This window comes from Myxocyprinus asiaticus, chromosome 23, assembly GCF_019703515.2.
Source record: "Myxocyprinus asiaticus isolate MX2 ecotype Aquarium Trade chromosome 23, UBuf_Myxa_2, whole genome shotgun sequence".
Taxonomy (NCBI): Eukaryota; Metazoa; Chordata; class Actinopteri; order Cypriniformes; family Catostomidae; genus Myxocyprinus; species Myxocyprinus asiaticus.
In genome coordinates this window covers 1,288,133-1,306,619 of record NC_059366.1, presented here as the reverse complement: position 1 = coordinate 1,306,619, position 18,487 = coordinate 1,288,133, and the positions used below count along the sequence as shown (strand labels likewise).

Genomic DNA, 18,487 nt, shown 5'->3' with positions numbered 1-18,487 from the left:
CCTCCTAAATGTGAATCTATTTTGCGTTGCAAAGTATATGACATTTTCTGTTAATACATTTTGTGATTTAGCAAATGAACTTGTGGAGAGTGATTTATTTTATGTTGGCATTCCTATTTTGTGTAGCAGGTGGATTATTTGTTAGTTGGGAAATTTATTTTGATAGGTTTTAACCTGTCTGGCACCCAACAATAATTTTTGCTACTTTAAGTAAGTAGTTCAAACCTAACAGATCCCGCTACAACGTGTTTCAGTGCTTTGGTTGTGATTGTTATGTTCTGTTGTTTGTTTCAGGTTGCAAATGCTGGATCACTTTGCAGAATGCATTAAACAAGCTAAAGGAGTCCGTCAGCAAGCCGTCCAGTTAAACATATTCACTGCAGTACTGAGCGCACTCAAGGTCTGATCTTCTGCAACTATACTTGAAATAAACCTGTCTTCATAAAATTGTTCGATCAAAGGATGATGGTTGTTTATTGGCTTATGGGCTCTTGATTTAGGGTCTGGCAGAGAACAAGAGCAGTCTCGGCCCAGAGGAGGTTCGCAAGTCCGCTTTAGCACTCGTGATGGGTGCACTGGACAACCCAAACCCCATCCTGCGCTGTGCTGCTGGCGAGGCACTGGGCAGGATGGCGCAAGTTGTAGGAGAAGCCTCGTTCATCGCCAGGATGGCACAGCACAGCTTTGACAAGTATGCAAACGTACACTTCAGAAGTGAAGTAATACAAGGACTTTTCTAACAGTGTCCTAACCAGACACAATGACACAAAGCATTAAATGATAACTTCATCTCAACTCTCATCACAACATCCATCAACAGCATTGCATTTTAAGACATTTTGTCAGACACTCTGGTTTCTATAGAGCTGTCCGGTTTTTAGTTACTGACGAAATATTCATTGACACTTTTTTTTTTTTTTCAACGATAACGAAGATGAGACGAAAAGGCGCATCATGGCAATTAATCAAACTGTTTTAATTTGAAAAATACTGTTGGTGAAAATGAGAAAAAAATAAAATAGCAAGATATTAACAATGCACTAACACTTCATTAATTTTTTTTGAAGAAAGTAAAATCTAGAAAGAATTAATTGACATGATCCAGTCATAGTATGTTGGGGATGTCCATGAAAGACCTAAACACCTGTACAATGAACTTTTACTAACACGTTAATTCACACAAACACAATCACATGCTGTATATGTGACATTAATCTAATATAAATCCACAACATAAACATCCTGTCACAACTAACATCTGCACCGACAATGAAGCCAATGAACATGTGAACTTGAACTAAGTCATGCGCCTGTCAGAATTTGAAATTGCGTTGTGAATACACCTTGAAAACCCACTAAACGTAATGCAATATCCTTAACTGTCTAAACGTGAGTTCTTAACTTAGTAACTTGTAAAAAGTAGCTTATACTTCATTGTATTCATTATACACTATTATTTCACGAGCTCATGTTAAATATGTATTATTAAACAACATGAGAAAACTGTCCTTCATGTTTAAAAAATGTAAGTAATTTATTTAATATTTGGTTGAAGTTTGGCTGTTAGACAATTTGATACTTGTTCTGGGTTTCTGAAGGTCTGAAAAATTAAGGCTTTGAAAAGGTCTTAAATCGGAGCAACAAGTCTTAAATTCATAAGGTCATGGTATTAAATGTTGCATGAGGGATTGGTTTCTCCTTGTGTTTGTCATTTAAAGTGAAGAGTACTTTCTGGGCATGAATAGCCCCCTTACCAAATTTGCAGTCTCTAGGACACACTCTATAGTGCCACCACCAGTTCAAAAATAGACATATTTTTTTGCATGTACCTTTTGAAACAAATGGACCGCTTAAATTAAAACTTTACAGTCACAAAACCATTACAGTGGCTGCCATCTTGAATTGTTATCATTTATTCGCTACTTTTGAATGAATAATACTGAATTTCGATTTTTTTATTTTGTTGTAACATAAATCAGGAAATGAGGCTATGTCTTGCCAATGGTTTGTCGTATTGAAACTTGGTATGCTTCATCAGGACCATGATCTGTGGGTACATGCAAAGTTTGGTGACAGTGCCACCTATGGGTCAAGAAATGTGAAAAGTAGATTTTTGTTTTTGTTTTTTTTTGGCTGTAACTTTTGAACTGTATGTCCTAAAATCAAGTTGGTGTCTATGGATTCCATGGGGAATCATTAGGATTTCAAAGATACCAGTATCAGCCATATATATTTTTTCCTATATCAGCCATACTGCCTCTCAGACATATTGATTTTTATCAAAAAGTTAAATATCTTTTGAATGTCAGATTTATAAGAAATTTGGTATGCATCATTGACATCTTGTCCTGAAGCGGTCATGTCCTGAGCAGTTTGGAGACAGCGTCACCTATAGTTCAAAAGATAATCCACACTTGTGTGCTGACTCCAACCTTAGCATTTTTCTTTGCCATTCGTGAGTCATATCAACTGAGTTTCACAGTTGTAAATGTATATATTATTGGCGAATCTAGGACTAGGGATTTAGATTGCAGAACCATAGGGAGGTTCTGATAACAAAAGGAAAGAAAATCATATATGCTCCTTTGGTTGAGCTTTTAGATTTAATGACCAAATGTATTTGAATAAAATCTTTTTACATGTTTGATGGTGATAGCTTATATTTTATTCCAGAGCTCTGAAGTACAGTGGTGGCCAAAACTATTGGCACCCTTAGTAAATATGAGCAAAGAAGGCTGTGAAAAAAAATCTGCATTGTTTATCCTTTTGATATTTCATTAAAACACAAAAATCTAACCTTTAATTGAAGTAAAACAATTTAAACAGGGGAAATATCTCATTAAATATTTTTCTCAAACGCATTGGCCATAATTATTAACTGACTAGCGAAAGGTGTTTCCGACATACAGTTACGGCTTTATAATTTACATTTGAGGAATGACTCTGGGTCATTTATGTTGTAAAACAAAATGTGAAAGTCTCCAAGTAATGTTTACCACTGACCTTGTTTAACTCATAAATCCAAACCTGCCATTCTAAAAACCCATAGGAAATTAATTCCAGAAGGAACCTATGGCATATCAGCCCTCAGGGTTGATTTCCAACACCACCTGCTTCTGACTAGCAATAGCAGGCAACAAAAAAGTTCATTTTACAAAGCCTGCATCATATTGTAACTGGTTCACAAGCAGTCTACTCTCAAATGTGCCAAACACACATACAATCCTGGACTGACGCGAAACTTCAGCCGCTCTTTCCTAATGTTAGGATGCTTCGACAGAGGCCACGGCTGATGCTTTTTACAGCAATGCAATATTTGGCAAACTTCCAAGACATCTGACATCTTCCTTGTCAGTTTACACAAGACATGGCGTGGTTCTCGCAGCCAGATGCAGCAGAGGAGTGTAGCAGAATGTTTTTTAAAGTTAAACTTGTTTTAACTTGATGGTTTTTTTCTACCCCTTTTCTCCCCAATTTGGAATGCCCAATTCCCAGTGCGCTCTTAAGTCCTCATGGTGGCATAGTGACTCGTCTCAGTCCGGGTGGAGGAGGACGAATCTCAGTTGCCTCCGCATCTGAGACCATCAGTCTGCGCATCTTATCACGTGGCTTGTTGAGTGCGTTACCGTGGAGACGTTGTGTGTGTGGAGGCCCACGCTATTCTCTGCGGCATCCATGCACAACTCACGCCCCACCGAGAGCGAGAACCACACATTATAGCAACCACGAGGAGGTTACCCCATGTGACTCTACCCTCCCTAGCAACCGGGCCAATTTGGTTGCTTACGAGATCTAGCTGGAGTCACTCAGCACGCCCTGGATTCGAACTCACGACTCCAGGGGTGGTAGTCAGCGTCAGTACTCGCTGAGCTACCCAGGCTCCCGTGACGCTATTGTGTGACACATCATAGTGGTCAGAAACTTCCATCTAGTGCCTGTTTACATAAACCAACAAGAAAAAAAATGGTGCAGATTGGTCCATGAACGTGTCCATGATGTGAAGGACACATATAGGAGGCGTGCGGTAGAGTGGAATAAAATGGGGGTCTTGTTTTAAAAGTTATAACTTGACAAATTGCGGTAATGGCGCAAGACGCATGCCAACAGCCAAATACATCTGTCTAGTGCATGTTTACATATAAAAACTACATAACAATAGTGCAGATGTGTGCAAGAATGTGTCCGAGGTAAACCAGGAATAGTATCTGTCCTGCTCTCTCCTTTTCAGTTTACCAACTGAGCACCAGTGGATGGACCAAAGAGGTGATGTAGAAGTAGGTGTTGATGTCTTGCTGTTAAGGCGGTCATGCACTGATGTATTTATCCATGTGATGTCACAAAGTAGGGAAATTAATTGAGTTGATTTTTGGATCTTGGTTTCAGTAAATGCTCTTTTAGCACTGGGGAGGAAGTTTTGTGTTCTGAAACTTATGGTTAGTTTTTGTAGTTCAGTGATCAAAAAATCAAGGAAAATTTGATTCCTATTGTCATGACACCTTAAAAAAAAAGGACGAGCCCTTCAATATGTCCCACCCAGTATGTTCTGTTTTGTTGATCTCTTTCGTATCTGTTTTCCTCATGTTTGTCTTTGTGTTTCTGAACTGGTCACAGGTTGAAGTCGGCACGTGACGTCGTGTCCAGGACGGGTCATTCTCTGGCTCTAGGCTGTCTGCATCGGTATGTGGGTGGCATCGGATCGGGTCAGCACCTGAAGACCAGCGTCAGTATACTGCTTGCTCTGGCTCAAGACGGCACATGTCATGAGGTGCAGGTGAGCGCTCTGAGGCCGCCAGCGGAAGTTACATTCGGCTGTGTGTCTGTAGATGTCTGAAGTGTTCCCTTGTTCTCTTTTAGACGTGGGCGCTGCACTCTCTGGCTCTCATTGTGGACTCCAGCGGGCCCATGTACCGGGGTTATGTTGAGCCTACTCTCTCTCTGGTGCTGACGCTACTGCTGACCGTCCCCCCCTCACACACAGAGGTGCATCAGTGTTTGGGCCGCTGTCTCGGAGCGCTTATCACTACTGTGGGCCCAGAGCTACAGGGTAACTATCAGGAACTCATTGCATGCATATGCAGAAATCCAAGAACATTGGTCACACTGGACAATGACATCTGCACACATTCTTTTTTTTAAATAATTTTGTATGCAGGAAAATATGGGTACATTGTAAATTTTCAAAACATGCAATACATGCACAAACAGTGTTCCTGTTCATTTTTAATATTACAGTACAAGTAATATGTCCTGGTAATCATGGGGGGCGCAAAGGCTAGGCTACCGGAGCCACAAATGTTTTCCGTAAAGCCTGTTGATACTAAGCATATTATATTTTGATTTATTTTAACAATATATTTAAACATGAAGTATTATATGTAAATTAATTAATTGTGACGAATGACCTCTTCCTACTGTTTGAATTGTGCATCAAAATGACCAATGAACAGATGTTTAATCAGGTTTAACAAGTATCTCCACTGGCCTTGAAGTATCCATCAAAACCATGTATATCCCTCTCTTATGTTTTGAAGAGCATCAACTAATTTACCTCAGCTGACTGGCTGAAGTGTAGTGAAGAGATTGCCTATATCATGCTGGCTCTGTGATTTCCCTGACAACCAAAGCCATTCATGCATGCACAATGTCAGGAGGCTTTAAAAAGTAGACTATACCAGCCATATACGGTTGCCAGATTTCCATCTTCACGAAACTACGGGTGAAGGCTAATTCTGGACCTGGAAAACGCATCTCAACTGAATTGTCCACTCAACAACTGGACTAGAAACCCTAGTCATAAAACTGATTTTGATCTAAAATAGTAAGTTATATATTTATAATATTTGGATATATTCAGATTATATCCAAAAATAAATTCTCTAGCATTCGATAACCTAGCAACTAAACAGTTAGAAACACGAACAGTTAGGCTCGAGTCTGTAACTGAACATGCCCCATTGGAACCCAAGATAAGAAAATTGTGTATGTCCACGTTCGCTAACAAAAATCCATGCAAGTCCAATTAAAATCTCGAACAGTTCACTAACAGATGTGTAATGGTAGAATATTATTTAAGGTGCTAAAGGTGACTGTTATTTTTCTATTCATTAAGATTGTTTATGAGAGTTTTTCCATGCTCTTAAAATGTTTATTTTTTGGAGATACGTGCTTTTCATCAGACAATGACAATATAACATGTCTTTCTATAGTATCGATAACCCCAAATAGAGACTCAATTCATTACACACGCTGACTTGTTGGCAGCTACTTTCCAACAGCCAGCACTTATGAATGCACAAAGAGCATTCATGACGCGCGATTGCGGCTGTGTGTGTCTGATAAACATTCCTGTCTTGGTGAGATGTTGGAAACTGTGTTGAGTTGGTCCATTCAGATTCAATAAATACCAAATATTTAGATATTTAACCCTGAAAACAAAGATTAATACTTACAGATATGCTCGAGGAATTTGCAAACTTTAAGTCACAAGCAAGGACACTTCATCTAGGACAGGCCCAGAATATATGGGTCAAATCTAATCATGTGTGTCATCCATTTGTGTGTATGTCTTGGACAGCCTGGCCTTACTGTAGTGAAGCCAATGAAAAATCTAAGACTGTATTCGAGCACAATTCCAGGTTTCGTCTGACAATACACTCTTAATGCTTCTGACCAATCGGTTTGGATCGGTCCCCTGTAAGAAAATGTTAAATGCATCAATCTGGTGCACTTTGAGAGCAAAATTAAGAGGCTAGATATGAAGAATTTGTGCACCTGTAAACATTTTTGTGCTCTAGTAGTAATTTAAACATAAATGGTGATGACATGGCAAAAACGTCACACCCACAAAGCATAAATGAGACTGAGTTTAACGCAGTTCACAAATGGGCAAAACACAAAATCGACTAGAGCAAACATTTGAGCCAGGGCTCAACATTAAGCATTGTCATGTGGTTGTTGTCCTTCACTTGTCCGAGTAAAAAAAGTTACTTGTCCGGAGAGAAGAAAGGACATTTAAGTTACGTGCTCAAGTAACATGTCAAAGTTTGTTGTATATTTTTCAAAAATTATGAACGATGCCCAACCTAATAGTGTACCTATGCAGTCAACTCCATTCTCTGTGACAGGAATGTAAACTGCACTGTGAGAGTTGCTTTCCCGAAGCAACGGCGCAAAACATAACGTTAGAGATCTTTTATTTTATTATGAGAAGTGTAAAAATATTTTCGGTTCATTATGAAACTGTTGCGGCCTGCCACAGTTTAGGTAATTAATGGGAAACACGGTCCACTGAACATTGGGACACCGATGACTCGATTACCTGCCACACGATTACAAGGACGCGCATTCAAGTGCAGCTGGAGTTCAACTACCGCATCGCTGTATTACAGACACTATCCTGCATTTTTGTTGTAGATATTTAAAGGTAAAGTGCTATTATGAAAGATAAATTGCTTCAATGAACAAATAAAAATACAAAGGAGTGTATTTTTAATCTTCTAAAAATTGTCATATTTAAAAGATTGTTTCACTTTCTTGCGCATTCTGGATGAAGGTTAATAACAAACAAAATATTTTTTTAAAGAGAAAATGAGAGTTTGACATCACATTTACATTTGAGCTCATCTTCTAATGACTTGAGAGACTTCAGAAGACATTACAACATTTCCGGTAAGGGAACATATGATAGGAACAATGATGCTCTCTGGTTTTCATGATGCATTCTTTCTGGGAACTTTTAAGGAGCAGATGTTTCAGTGCACTGGAACAATTTCACAAATGGGACAGCCCTAGAAATGGCTGACTCCCTGGATAGTGCCTTGTCTACTGAACAAGGGAGCTGATTGAGACGCACCTTCGGATCTGAAAATATATGAATATGTGAAACTTGGATTTGGATGTTCTTGTGTAAAATGGCTAAAAGGAGCGCAACTCAGTGTATCGGAATCCACCATCTTCAGATGCGCTTTTAAAAATGGAACCATTATAAACACCTGTCTTACAAATGTATCATTCATGGAGCGAGATGCTGATAAAAACAGTGAGATGCAATGCAAAGACTTCTGTTTGAACACGTCTATATGGACCAAAAATTTATAGCAATGCACTAGCACCAAGAAAACACTAGCATTATGGTGGTGAGTTTTAACAGGGAAAGAAAAAAAAATATTTTTTTTTTTTTTTTTTTTTTTTTTACTAACTCTTCTCATTCTGGTTTGTTTACTCTAGGTAATGGTGGCAGTATCTCTACGATCCGGTCGTCGTGTCTCGTGGGCTGCGCTATCATGCAGGATCACTCTGATTCGTTGGTTCAGGCGGCGGCCATCTCCTGTCTGCAGCAGCTGCATATGTTCGCCCCACGGCACGTCAACCTGTCCAGCCTCGTGCCTAGCCTTTGTGTAAGACTATAAACTGTACATCGAGGGGTTTGGATTTAGAACCATATATTATATCTTGTTTGGCCTACCTATAATAAATAGTTCAATAGAACTCCCATTTCTCCATGTTTGTGTCAATGGCAGGGTTTTAAAACAAATTTGTTTTCATTGTTGTTGGTTAAGAGTAGAAACTGTATGTTACATTTGCCGTTCTGTGCTCTTCTTTGCAAATGCTAAACCGGTTAAAGAATAAAGAATGGTAAATTAGGGGGCCTGGGTAGCTCAGTGGTAAAAGACGCTGGCTACCACCCCTGGAGTTCGTTAGTTCGAATCCCAGGGCGTGCTGAGTGACTCCAGTCAGGTCTCCTAAGCAACCAAATTGGCCCGGTTGCTAGGGAGGGTAGAGTCACATGGGGTAACCTCCTCGTGATCGCTATAATGTGGTTTGTTCTCGGTGGGGCGAGTGGTGAGTTGAGCGTGTATGCCGCGGTGGGTGGCGTGAAGCCTCCACACGTGCTATGTTTCCGTAGCAACGTGCTCAACAAGCCACGTGATAAGATGCGCGGGTTGGCGATCTCAGACGTGGAGGCAACTGGGATTCGTCCTCCTCCACCCGGACTGAGGCGAGTCACTACGTGACCACGAGGACTTAAAAAGCACATTGGGAATTGGCCATTCCAAATTGAAAAAAAAAAAGAAAAAAAAAGAATGGTAAATTAATAAAAAGGGTTAATAACATTCTTGTTAAAACGGGATTACTAGGTGCTAATAAGCTTTGAAATGAAATAACCATGACATCAGATTAATCGCTGTTGAAATTATTCAGAAACAGATGCAGTTTTATTTGTGTATGTTACATATATATCAGTTTACAGTACATTTGAATAATCAAGACAAATCTAGGCTACATGCCATCTGTCAAGCCTACTAAGTAGATGCAACACCTAAACACAGTGTCAATAACTGATTTGACACCATGGGCCATATTTTAAGAGCCTTAAGCACAGCACTATGCAATCTGTCATACGCGCAAAGTCATTGAGCATGACCATGAAGTTTTGATATTTTCATGCAAGCATGTACGAAGCCTAGGTGCAAGTGAGTTCGGGAAATTGCGCACGCAAAGAACTAATGGGCTGGGTCAAGTGCAATTTGCTTGTGAGGTTCTTCTCCGGTCATTGCATGTCTGTGTCCTATTAAATAGTCCATTCTCTGCCAAGCAACACTGATATAACTGAAGACCATTCAGTATTTTGTAGTGTAATTGGTCTGTATGTAATGCATTAAAAGAAAAGAAATACGGACCATTTGTGTCTTACGTTCTTTTGCGCAATAATTACGTCCTTGCTGTGAGCTCCCGTTTTGTCTACCATCGTTCCAGTGCTATGGTGTTTAGCGGTGAAATAGTACAGGGAATGTTTGTGGTTCTTCCTGCCTCCAGACTGTGATGCATGTTCTCTATCGGCCTGTCTCACCTGTGGTCTTGACTGTGTTACGGAATGCTGGAAACATGCTTTACAAAACAATGAACAATGGGAGTGCTGCAATGTATATTTGTAATATGGTTCTCTGTTTAATGTTTTGTGAAATTTCTGTACAGCACCCATGACCTTTTGGAAAGGCACTATACAAAATTATAATAAGAATAATAAGAATTATTATTATTTTTGATCTAATGACACACAAATCATGGCTAGCATTAAAAGTGATTGATAACTCTTTGATATCATCTGCTGGTGGAATCCCCAAACTGCAAATGCAGGAACTGATTTTAGACTGTGCCGAGAATAGATTTGCTTCTCAAACATCTTTGCACAATTACCTATTTCTCAGGAAAATAGCAAATTGCGCTCTGCGCCACTTCATTAACATACGATACACCCTCAGTTTGCACGCATACACCAACAGAAAATGCAAACACTCCAACCCACTCCCACGCTAGCATAGAAATTGACGTAGCGCACGATCGTTGTGCCTAGTGCGCTCATGAAAAAATAGAACCCCATGACTGATATCAGAAAGATAACACTTTTCTACAGCTTAGCCTTCTTGAAAAATGACTGGAAAGAAATTAGTGTTATTTACCGGTTACAAGCAATTTAAAATAACTCTTGAACTATTAAAAGGGATTTGGTTCCCATTTCCTTTTACTTTATCTATTACTTTCTTAATAATCAATGTGTTTTTGTGTGTATGTGGACAGGTGCATCTGTGCAGTTCTCACCTGTTGTTACGTCGTGCTGCTGTGGCGTGTCTCAGGCAGCTGGCGCAGCGAGAGGCGGCAGAGGTGTGTGAATACGCCATGAGTCTCGCAAGGAGGGCTGGAGACGGCAAAGACAACAACACCATTAGTATGTAATGTGCCACATTATGTCTGGATGTTTCTTCAACTTTGGCGCTGTTTTATGTCTCGGGTGGAACAAACAGATTTCAACTTTTTATTTTTGTTGTATGAAGGTCATGTTAAAAATGACACATTGAAACTTTTTTTTTTTTTAATGTTCCAATGCCTTTTATGTTTAGATTTTAGTGTTTTCGCCTTGTCTCAAACCCAGACTTTTAATCTTAAAATGTGAAAATCCATTATAAAAATACTAATTATTACATTTGTAATACTATAATAATCTAAACAAACAATGAAATAAACAAAACATTTCAATGTTTGTTGTGTGAAAATGATTCTGTCGCAAAAATTACGACTGTCCCACAGTTTTTGCCTGAAGTTGAAGAAACACCCATCTATAAACTACAAATTGTGAATTGTGTGGAGGGCTACATTTTACACAATTATTAGTGGTGTTAAGGCAAGCATCACTATTCCTATTGCACATAGTTATGGTTAGTGATTTGAACAAACCCGTAACCCTCAGTATTTAACATCAGAGCATAACTCTTCCTGCACCGATATGCTGTAACTGTGTGACTTACTAAAGAGAGTTGTGCTATTACTTATCTATAAAACATGGGAAATATCCCATGGGCTTTCACTGAAGAAGGGAAACAAGCCATATCTAATGATCACTATATCATAGAGACTTAGAACACCCTAGAAGCTGCCTAACAACACCCTACTATCATGGTGGCGAGATTTGCACAGGCAAATACCACTAACGATTACTAAAGAAAATGTAAAAATCTAGTTTTGTTATGCAATTGTATGATGTTATCTTTCTCAGATCTGAACATCACAGAGACGGGGTTGGAAGGTGTTCTGTTTGGAATGTTGGACCGTGAGACGGACAGGAAGTTGTGTTCAGATATTCATGACACGCTGGGTCACATGCTTTCCTCCCTGGCTGTGGGGAAACTTCCTCACTGGCTCAAACTCTGCAAAGATGTTCTGGCAGCTACTACAGGTAACCATTGGCTATTGACAATGTATCTGAACTGAAGTGAATAGAATTGTTTTTTTTTTTATTTTTTTTTTTATTTTATTTTTTATATACAGTTAACAGCTAGTCCTGCTGGAAGGATGGGATGTAGCTGTAGAGTAATTTAAACCATCTCATTACAGAATTTGCATGTAAATAAATGAAATGAATGTTATGCTTCTATAAGATTCTATAAGCCTTTAAATTGTAAGAAAACTACACAACTACAGCTTTTCGTTATTAAAATTGCCAAATCTATCAGATATTTCTCCGTTTTTGTCATAGGAATTAATGAGTGACTATCATAATAGCATTTTGATTTCCTCCTGGTTAAACCACACCCCCAGTGTACGACGCGTTGCTGACTTTATCTATTGGACACTTTATGTTTAAACCCCTGCAATATGTCCCAATATATGCCAATAAGCCAGAGAACTAGTACAGTTGCAATCAAAATTATTCAACCCCCCTGACCAGCAGTACATTCTGGTGATGTGAATTAAAACACATCAACTAAAACCTCAGTAAACAGTCAAAGTAAGTTTTAATACACATTTGAGTGATTTTGAGAACAAAGAGTTCAGTTTACCCAAATTTTAAGATAAAAATAACTAATTCTCTCCACAAATGTCATGTCAAAAATATTCAACCCCAAAGTCAATCATTTATCCTTAATAACAGCAAATAAATGTTTCAGGTAAGTGTTCTCAGTCTTCAGACACCCCTCTATTAGAATTTTTACACATTTCTCATGAGCAAAAGCTTCCAGCTCATTGACATTCTTTGGTTTCTGTGCTGCCACTGCTTCCTTGAAATCCCAACAAAGGTTTGCAATGGGATTTTAATGATGGACTGAAAGGGCCATTTAAGGACATTCCACAACCTATCCCTGAACCAGATTTTGGACAACTTGGATGTATCCTTGGTGTTATTGTCTTGCTGGAAAGTCCAGTGATCACCGAACTTCAATTTACACACTGAAGGCATCACATTTTTCATGCCAAAATGGCCTGATTCCTGAAAGAATCCATGGTGTCAGTCACATAGTCAGGATAGCCGTTTCCTGCGGCCGCAAAACACCCCCATAACAGGACCGACCCACCTCCATGCTTGACTGTGGGGATGGTGTCGTTCTTGTCAACACCTTGTCATCTTACTCTAGACATACTGCTGACCCATTGGTCTAAAACTCATTTTCAATTGTGTCATACGTCTATAAAACCTTCTTCCAGGACTCCACAGGTCTTTCCAAATTACTACTTGAATATTCAAGTCAACATTTCCCTTGGTGAAGTTTTGCTTTCTTCCACACCCCAAGAAGGTTGCTTTTGTACCATATTTAAAAAAATGTATGAATGGTGCTGCCAACTTTGTCTATTGGAAATTGAAGTGCCTTGGAAATGTACTTTTAGCCATGACCTTTCTTGTGTAATGAAATAATCTCCTCTATTAGCTTTTGAGACAGCTTATTTTTAATTACATTTTTGCTTACAACGCTAAATTTACATTTGAAAACTTAAGTGCCATTGCAGATTGATGACTTAATTTTGTTTTAAAACAATTACTTGTGTAGCCTTACATATTTAAGAAACAGCTTCATGCAACAGGGGTTGAATAATTATGACATGGCTGTATTTTAAAAAAATCCTGCTATTTACAAATATTAGCTTATATATTCACACTATGACTTTGAATGTGTCACTCATCTAATATAGATGTAAAGTTAAAAAATTCTGGTTCATCAGAAAATCGTACTTTTTGTAAATCCTTACTGTCTTGGGGGGGTTGAATAATTTCGATTGCAACTGTATGTCACATAAGAGCGTACATTTGGTCAGAACCCTCTTGGCTTTTAGTCCATGAGCTGCTCTGTACTGTACATCAGACCATTTAATCCAATGATAGACCTGTGACCAACTGCATTCTCTACATGCTGATAATAAGAGTATGTTTCTTCATGACATTTTTCCTTCATTCATTACTTGACCATCTCACTTTTTCCATGCAATAATAAATCCATCTGTACTTCTAGAGTACACTGCAAATTGGAAAGGAAAGAATGGATGTTCCTTGTGTACTTGTATGTGGTTTTCTGGTGGAAAAAGCTTTATTGCTGAGAAAGCATTTGATCTATAATGAAGAAACCTTCTTACAGTGTCTTGCGTTGCAGAGGTTGGTGGGACTGTTGCATCTGGTGGCAGAAGGAAGGAAGAGGATGAAGACTCTGAGAAGAAGGATGAGATGGATGATGACATCATGTTCACGTCACTGGGTCAGGATGACAAGTCCAAACCTTCTGTGGCCCCTCGCTGGGTTACACGAGTGTTTGCTGCCGACTGTCTGTGCCGCATCATTCATCTGTGTGAAAATGCTGACAAGGCCCACTTTGACCTGGCGGCTGCCCGTGTTGCCAAGGCTAAAAACCCTGAAGGTAACATCAATGACTCATTGTGCACAGTAGTTCCCGGTAGTTCACAGTACTACTACAGTATTAATGAGATCTGCGTTAATTTAATCATTAATGCTATGTCCTGTTTGCATACTAATTGTCTTGGAATGAGTCTGACTTTTTTATTTTTGTACACTGATACACAGGCCATGCAAGAGTTCAACTGTTGACCTGTTGATTCCAACCATACAATTTTGTTGTGCTGTGTGGTGATGTGTTTTACAGCCACCCAGCCAAATAATGGACTGCAAAATAGAGGACAGCCATGTAGCTAGCACTTGTCAAGGACATATCTAAATGTAGTGGTCCTATCCGTTCTTGTCCATTCACTGCCTCTGGAGTCAAAGAACAAACCATTCAAATGCTCTTTCTAATACTGTTGATATTTTGGGTCAAAATTCAAAGCAGATCTTGATTCAGCCCATGCTTCAAAATCAGTGAAATGTGGTAGAAGTCGGCTGTTTTTCATGAGCAGGTACTGGACATCTGGTAAGATCAAAGGAAAAATGGTGCAGAACACTGGGGAAAACACCAAATAATCTATTTATGTCTGCTAAAAGAAAGTTCATCTTTTAGCACGACTGCAGTGCCAAACATATTGCCACATTGACATTTGAATGACTCAAAAGAAAATTATGAATGTTCTACAGTGACCAATGCTTTGATCTCTGTCCAATAGAGCACAACATTTGGGTTCCTGAAGTAAAAATCCCATTAATTTTCTCCGTTGACGAATTGATTTTTATCAATAACTTATAAACCTCTAATGACAGACATACTGCTCTGAAGTTGCTAATCGATGGTATATGCTTCTGTTGAAGCCATCAGTCCAAGTTATTTTTTTTATGTGTGTTTTAATTGTGTAATTCCTGGAGAGTAACTAATTACCCATGATCCAGAAGACAAAGATCCACCAGAGTCACGTCAAAGCGTGCAAAAAGAGTTTGCAGTGACCACCCACTCCCATGACGCACTGTAAATGACGCAGTCACCTGTAAAATATTCTGTCAGATGATATAAGTGAAACTGTGATATAAGATATTAGTGAATACTTAATTATACATTATTATTATAATCTAAGTCGTTTATTGTTGTCACTCTCCTGAATGAGAAAAGTTGAGCAGAAATTAAGTGTGTGCAGGAGATTTGGTACAGTTCAATACATGACAACCATTGTACCGAATTTACACAGACAATAAATGCAGAAATGTGTCCTTGAATTAATAATATTAAAAAAATAAAAAAAAACATTTAAACATCCTCCTTATACATGAAATGTGTCGGAGCTTGATATTCAATGCATATTATTCTACCGAATACGTACAGTGCATCCGGAAAGTATTCACAGCGCTTCACTTTTTCCACGTTTTGTTATGTTACAGCCTTATTCCAAAATGGATTAAATTCATTATTTTCCTCAAAATTCTACAAACAATACCCCATAATGACAACGTGAAAGAAGTTTGTTTGAAATCTTTGCAAATTTATTAAAAATAAAAAACGAAAATCACATGCACATAAGTATTCACAGCCTTTGCTCAATACTTTGTTGAAGCACCTTTGGCACCAATTACAGCCTCAAGTCTTTTTGAGTACGATGCTACAAGCTTGGCACACCTATTTTTGGGCAGTTTCTCCCATTCTTCTTTGCAGGAGCTCTCAAGCTCCATCAGGTTGGATGGGGAGCGTCGGTGCACAGCCATTTTCAGATCTCTCCAGAGATGTTCAATCGGGTTCAAGTCTGGGCTCTGGCTGGGCCACTCAAGGACATTCACAGAGTTGTCCCGTAGCCACACCTTTGTTATCTTGGCTGTGTGCTTAGGGTCGTTGTCCTGTTGGAAGATGAACCTTCCCCCAGTCTGAGGTCCAGAGCGTTCTGGAGCAGGTTTTCATCAAGGAAGTCTCTGTACATTGCTGCATTCATCTTTCCCTTGATCCTGACTAGTCTCCCAGTTCCTGCCACTGAAAAACATCCCCACAGCATGATGCTGCCACCACCATGCTTCACTGTAGGGATGGTATTGGCCAGGTGATGAGCAGTGCCTGGTTTCCTCCAGACATGACACTTGCCATTCAGGCCAAAGAGTTCAATCTTTGTTTCATCAGACCAGAGAATTTTGTTTCTCATGGTCTGATAGTCCTTCAGGTGCCTTTTGGCAAACTCCAGGCGGGCTGTCATGTGCCTTTTACTGAGGAGTGGCTTCCGTCTGGCCACTCTACCATACAGGCCTGATTGGTGGAGTGCTGCAGAGATGGTTGTTCTTCTGGAAGGTTCTCCTCTCTCCACAGAGAAACACTGGAGCTCTGTCAGAATGACCATCGGGTTCTTGGTCGCCTCCCTGACTAAGGCCCTTCTCCCCCGATCGCTCAGTTTGGCCGGGCGGCCAGCTCTAGGAAGAGTCCTGGTGGTTCCAAACTTCTTCCATTTACGGATGATGGAGGCCACTGTGCTCATTGGGACCTTCAATGCTGCAGAAATTTTTCTGTACCCTTCCCCTGATCTGTGCCTCGATACAATCCTGTCTCGGAGGTCTACAGACAATTCCTTGGACTTCATGGCTTGGTTTGTGCTCTGACATGCACTGTTAACTGTGGGACCTTATATAGACAGGTGTGTGCCTTTCCAAATCATGTCTAATCAACTGAATTTACCACAGGTGGACTCCAATCAAGTTGTAGAAACATCTCAAGGATGATCAGTGGAAACAGGATGCACCTGAGCTCAATTTTGAGTGTCATGGCAAAGGCTGTGAATACTTATGTACATGTGATTTTTTTTCGTTTTTTATTTTTAATACATTTGCAAAGATTTCAAACAAACTTCTTTCATGTTGTCATTATGGGGTATTGTTTGTAGAATTTTGAGGAAAATAATTTATTTAATCCATTTTGGAATAAGGCTGTAACATAACAAAATGTGGAAAAAGTGAAGCGCTGTGAATACTTTCCTGATGCACTGTAGTTGTTTCACTTTAAGTAAAAAAATTAAAGTGTGCTTTTGATATTAGAAATACGTTTCTGATGTTTTCACTGTGTCAGAAGATGAGAGGATGTAGTAGACTATGTGAAGAGGACGCATTTTATTTTGGCTTCCAGTAGGTGAGGAGAGTTTTCTTATGGGCAGACAGACCGCAGCAGAGGATGCAGGACACGGCTCGTAAAATTGGGACGTCTGGTCACCCTACTCTAACTTTTATATATTTGTATATCTGAATATTTTGCAATAAAATATACTGATTTTATGCTTATCAACAACTAATCAATAGCTTTGTATTTTTCAGCATTTTCTTATTTGATTCGCAATGTTTCATGTGATTGTAGTTCATTCCCTCATTAAAGATGTCAAGTATACAGTCTTGTACCTTTGTCCGATTTTCAAATACCGTTTTGCTTCCAATCAAAATTTGTAATGTTGTGATTCACCTCGCAGCTGGTTGGTTTGGTTCATGGCTAACAACTCTTATGATGGATTTTCTGAAATCCCTATGGAAAAAATATTTTCAGAACCAAGATGGCTGAAAAAGTGGGCGGGCACTGTTGCACTCTAATGGAACTATTTGAAACTTGTAACCTGAACAACACATCTGCCTGGAGAAATGGGCCATTAATTTTCTTAAATTTAAATGATTCTCATATTTTCTAATTTGACGTTTCTCACCCAGGTGACTTTCTGGTGTTGCACTTGTGTGATCTGATTCGCATGGCCTTCATGGCTGCAACTGACCACAGCAACCAGCTGCGCATGGTCGGTCTCCAAGCTCTTGAGGACATCATTAAAAAGTTTGCCGCTGTGCCTGAACCCGAGTTCCCTGGTCATGTGATACTGGAGCAGTACCAGGCCAATGTGAGTCTACTTTGTGCACCTGTAGTATTGCAAAAATAGTGCTCCATTGATGAATTCAGCATGTTAAAGGACTGCTAGTCATTCTTTTTGTTAGCAACATTAGCAGACCTCGGTCAAGATACTCAAACATACTTTGAATTGCTGTCAATTAAAGGAACTATCTGTTCACATTGTTTTTCATGAATGACAGGCTCCAAATACAGTACTTAATTTTAAAATGAAATCATTGGTTGCTGACCAATAAAACAAATTGTTTTCAGTTTCGTGAATAAATGTACTCTTTTCCCAGTGTTAGTCAGCACAGCAGTTAATCTGGGTTAAATTGGGTTAAATTCCTTCAGCGTAATGATATTCTGCTGCTTTGGAAGTAAGCACAATTTGGTGCAGTGCTGTATATTACATGAAATATAAGCTGCAGAAGTTATCACTGACACATCGGCCTTTGTGA

At 39.3% G+C, this 18,487-nt stretch overlaps 1 protein-coding gene across 3 annotated transcripts in view; it reads left to right on the top strand.

Moving 5' to 3' along the window:
• heatr5b (HEAT repeat containing 5B) overlaps nucleotides 1–18,487 on the top strand; it is a 93,458-nt gene that overhangs the window by 37,592 nt on the left and 37,379 nt on the right. For 2 of the 3 annotated variants that reach the window (XM_051651115.1, XM_051651114.1), the window contains 9 exons: nucleotides 295–400; nucleotides 501–691; nucleotides 4,612–4,771; nucleotides 4,855–5,044; nucleotides 8,227–8,396; nucleotides 10,579–10,726; nucleotides 11,552–11,731; nucleotides 13,902–14,177; nucleotides 17,858–18,039. In XM_051651115.1, coding sequence (XP_051507075.1) covers nucleotides 295–400; nucleotides 501–691; nucleotides 4,612–4,771; nucleotides 4,855–5,044; nucleotides 8,227–8,396; nucleotides 10,579–10,726; nucleotides 11,552–11,731; nucleotides 13,902–14,177; nucleotides 17,858–18,039 — 1,603 coding nt within the window. The remainder of the gene's footprint in view (nucleotides 1–294; nucleotides 401–500; nucleotides 692–4,611; nucleotides 4,772–4,854; nucleotides 5,045–8,226; nucleotides 8,397–10,578; nucleotides 10,727–11,551; nucleotides 11,732–13,901; nucleotides 14,178–17,857; nucleotides 18,040–18,487) is intronic. The other variant, XM_051651116.1, reaches the window with a different exon arrangement.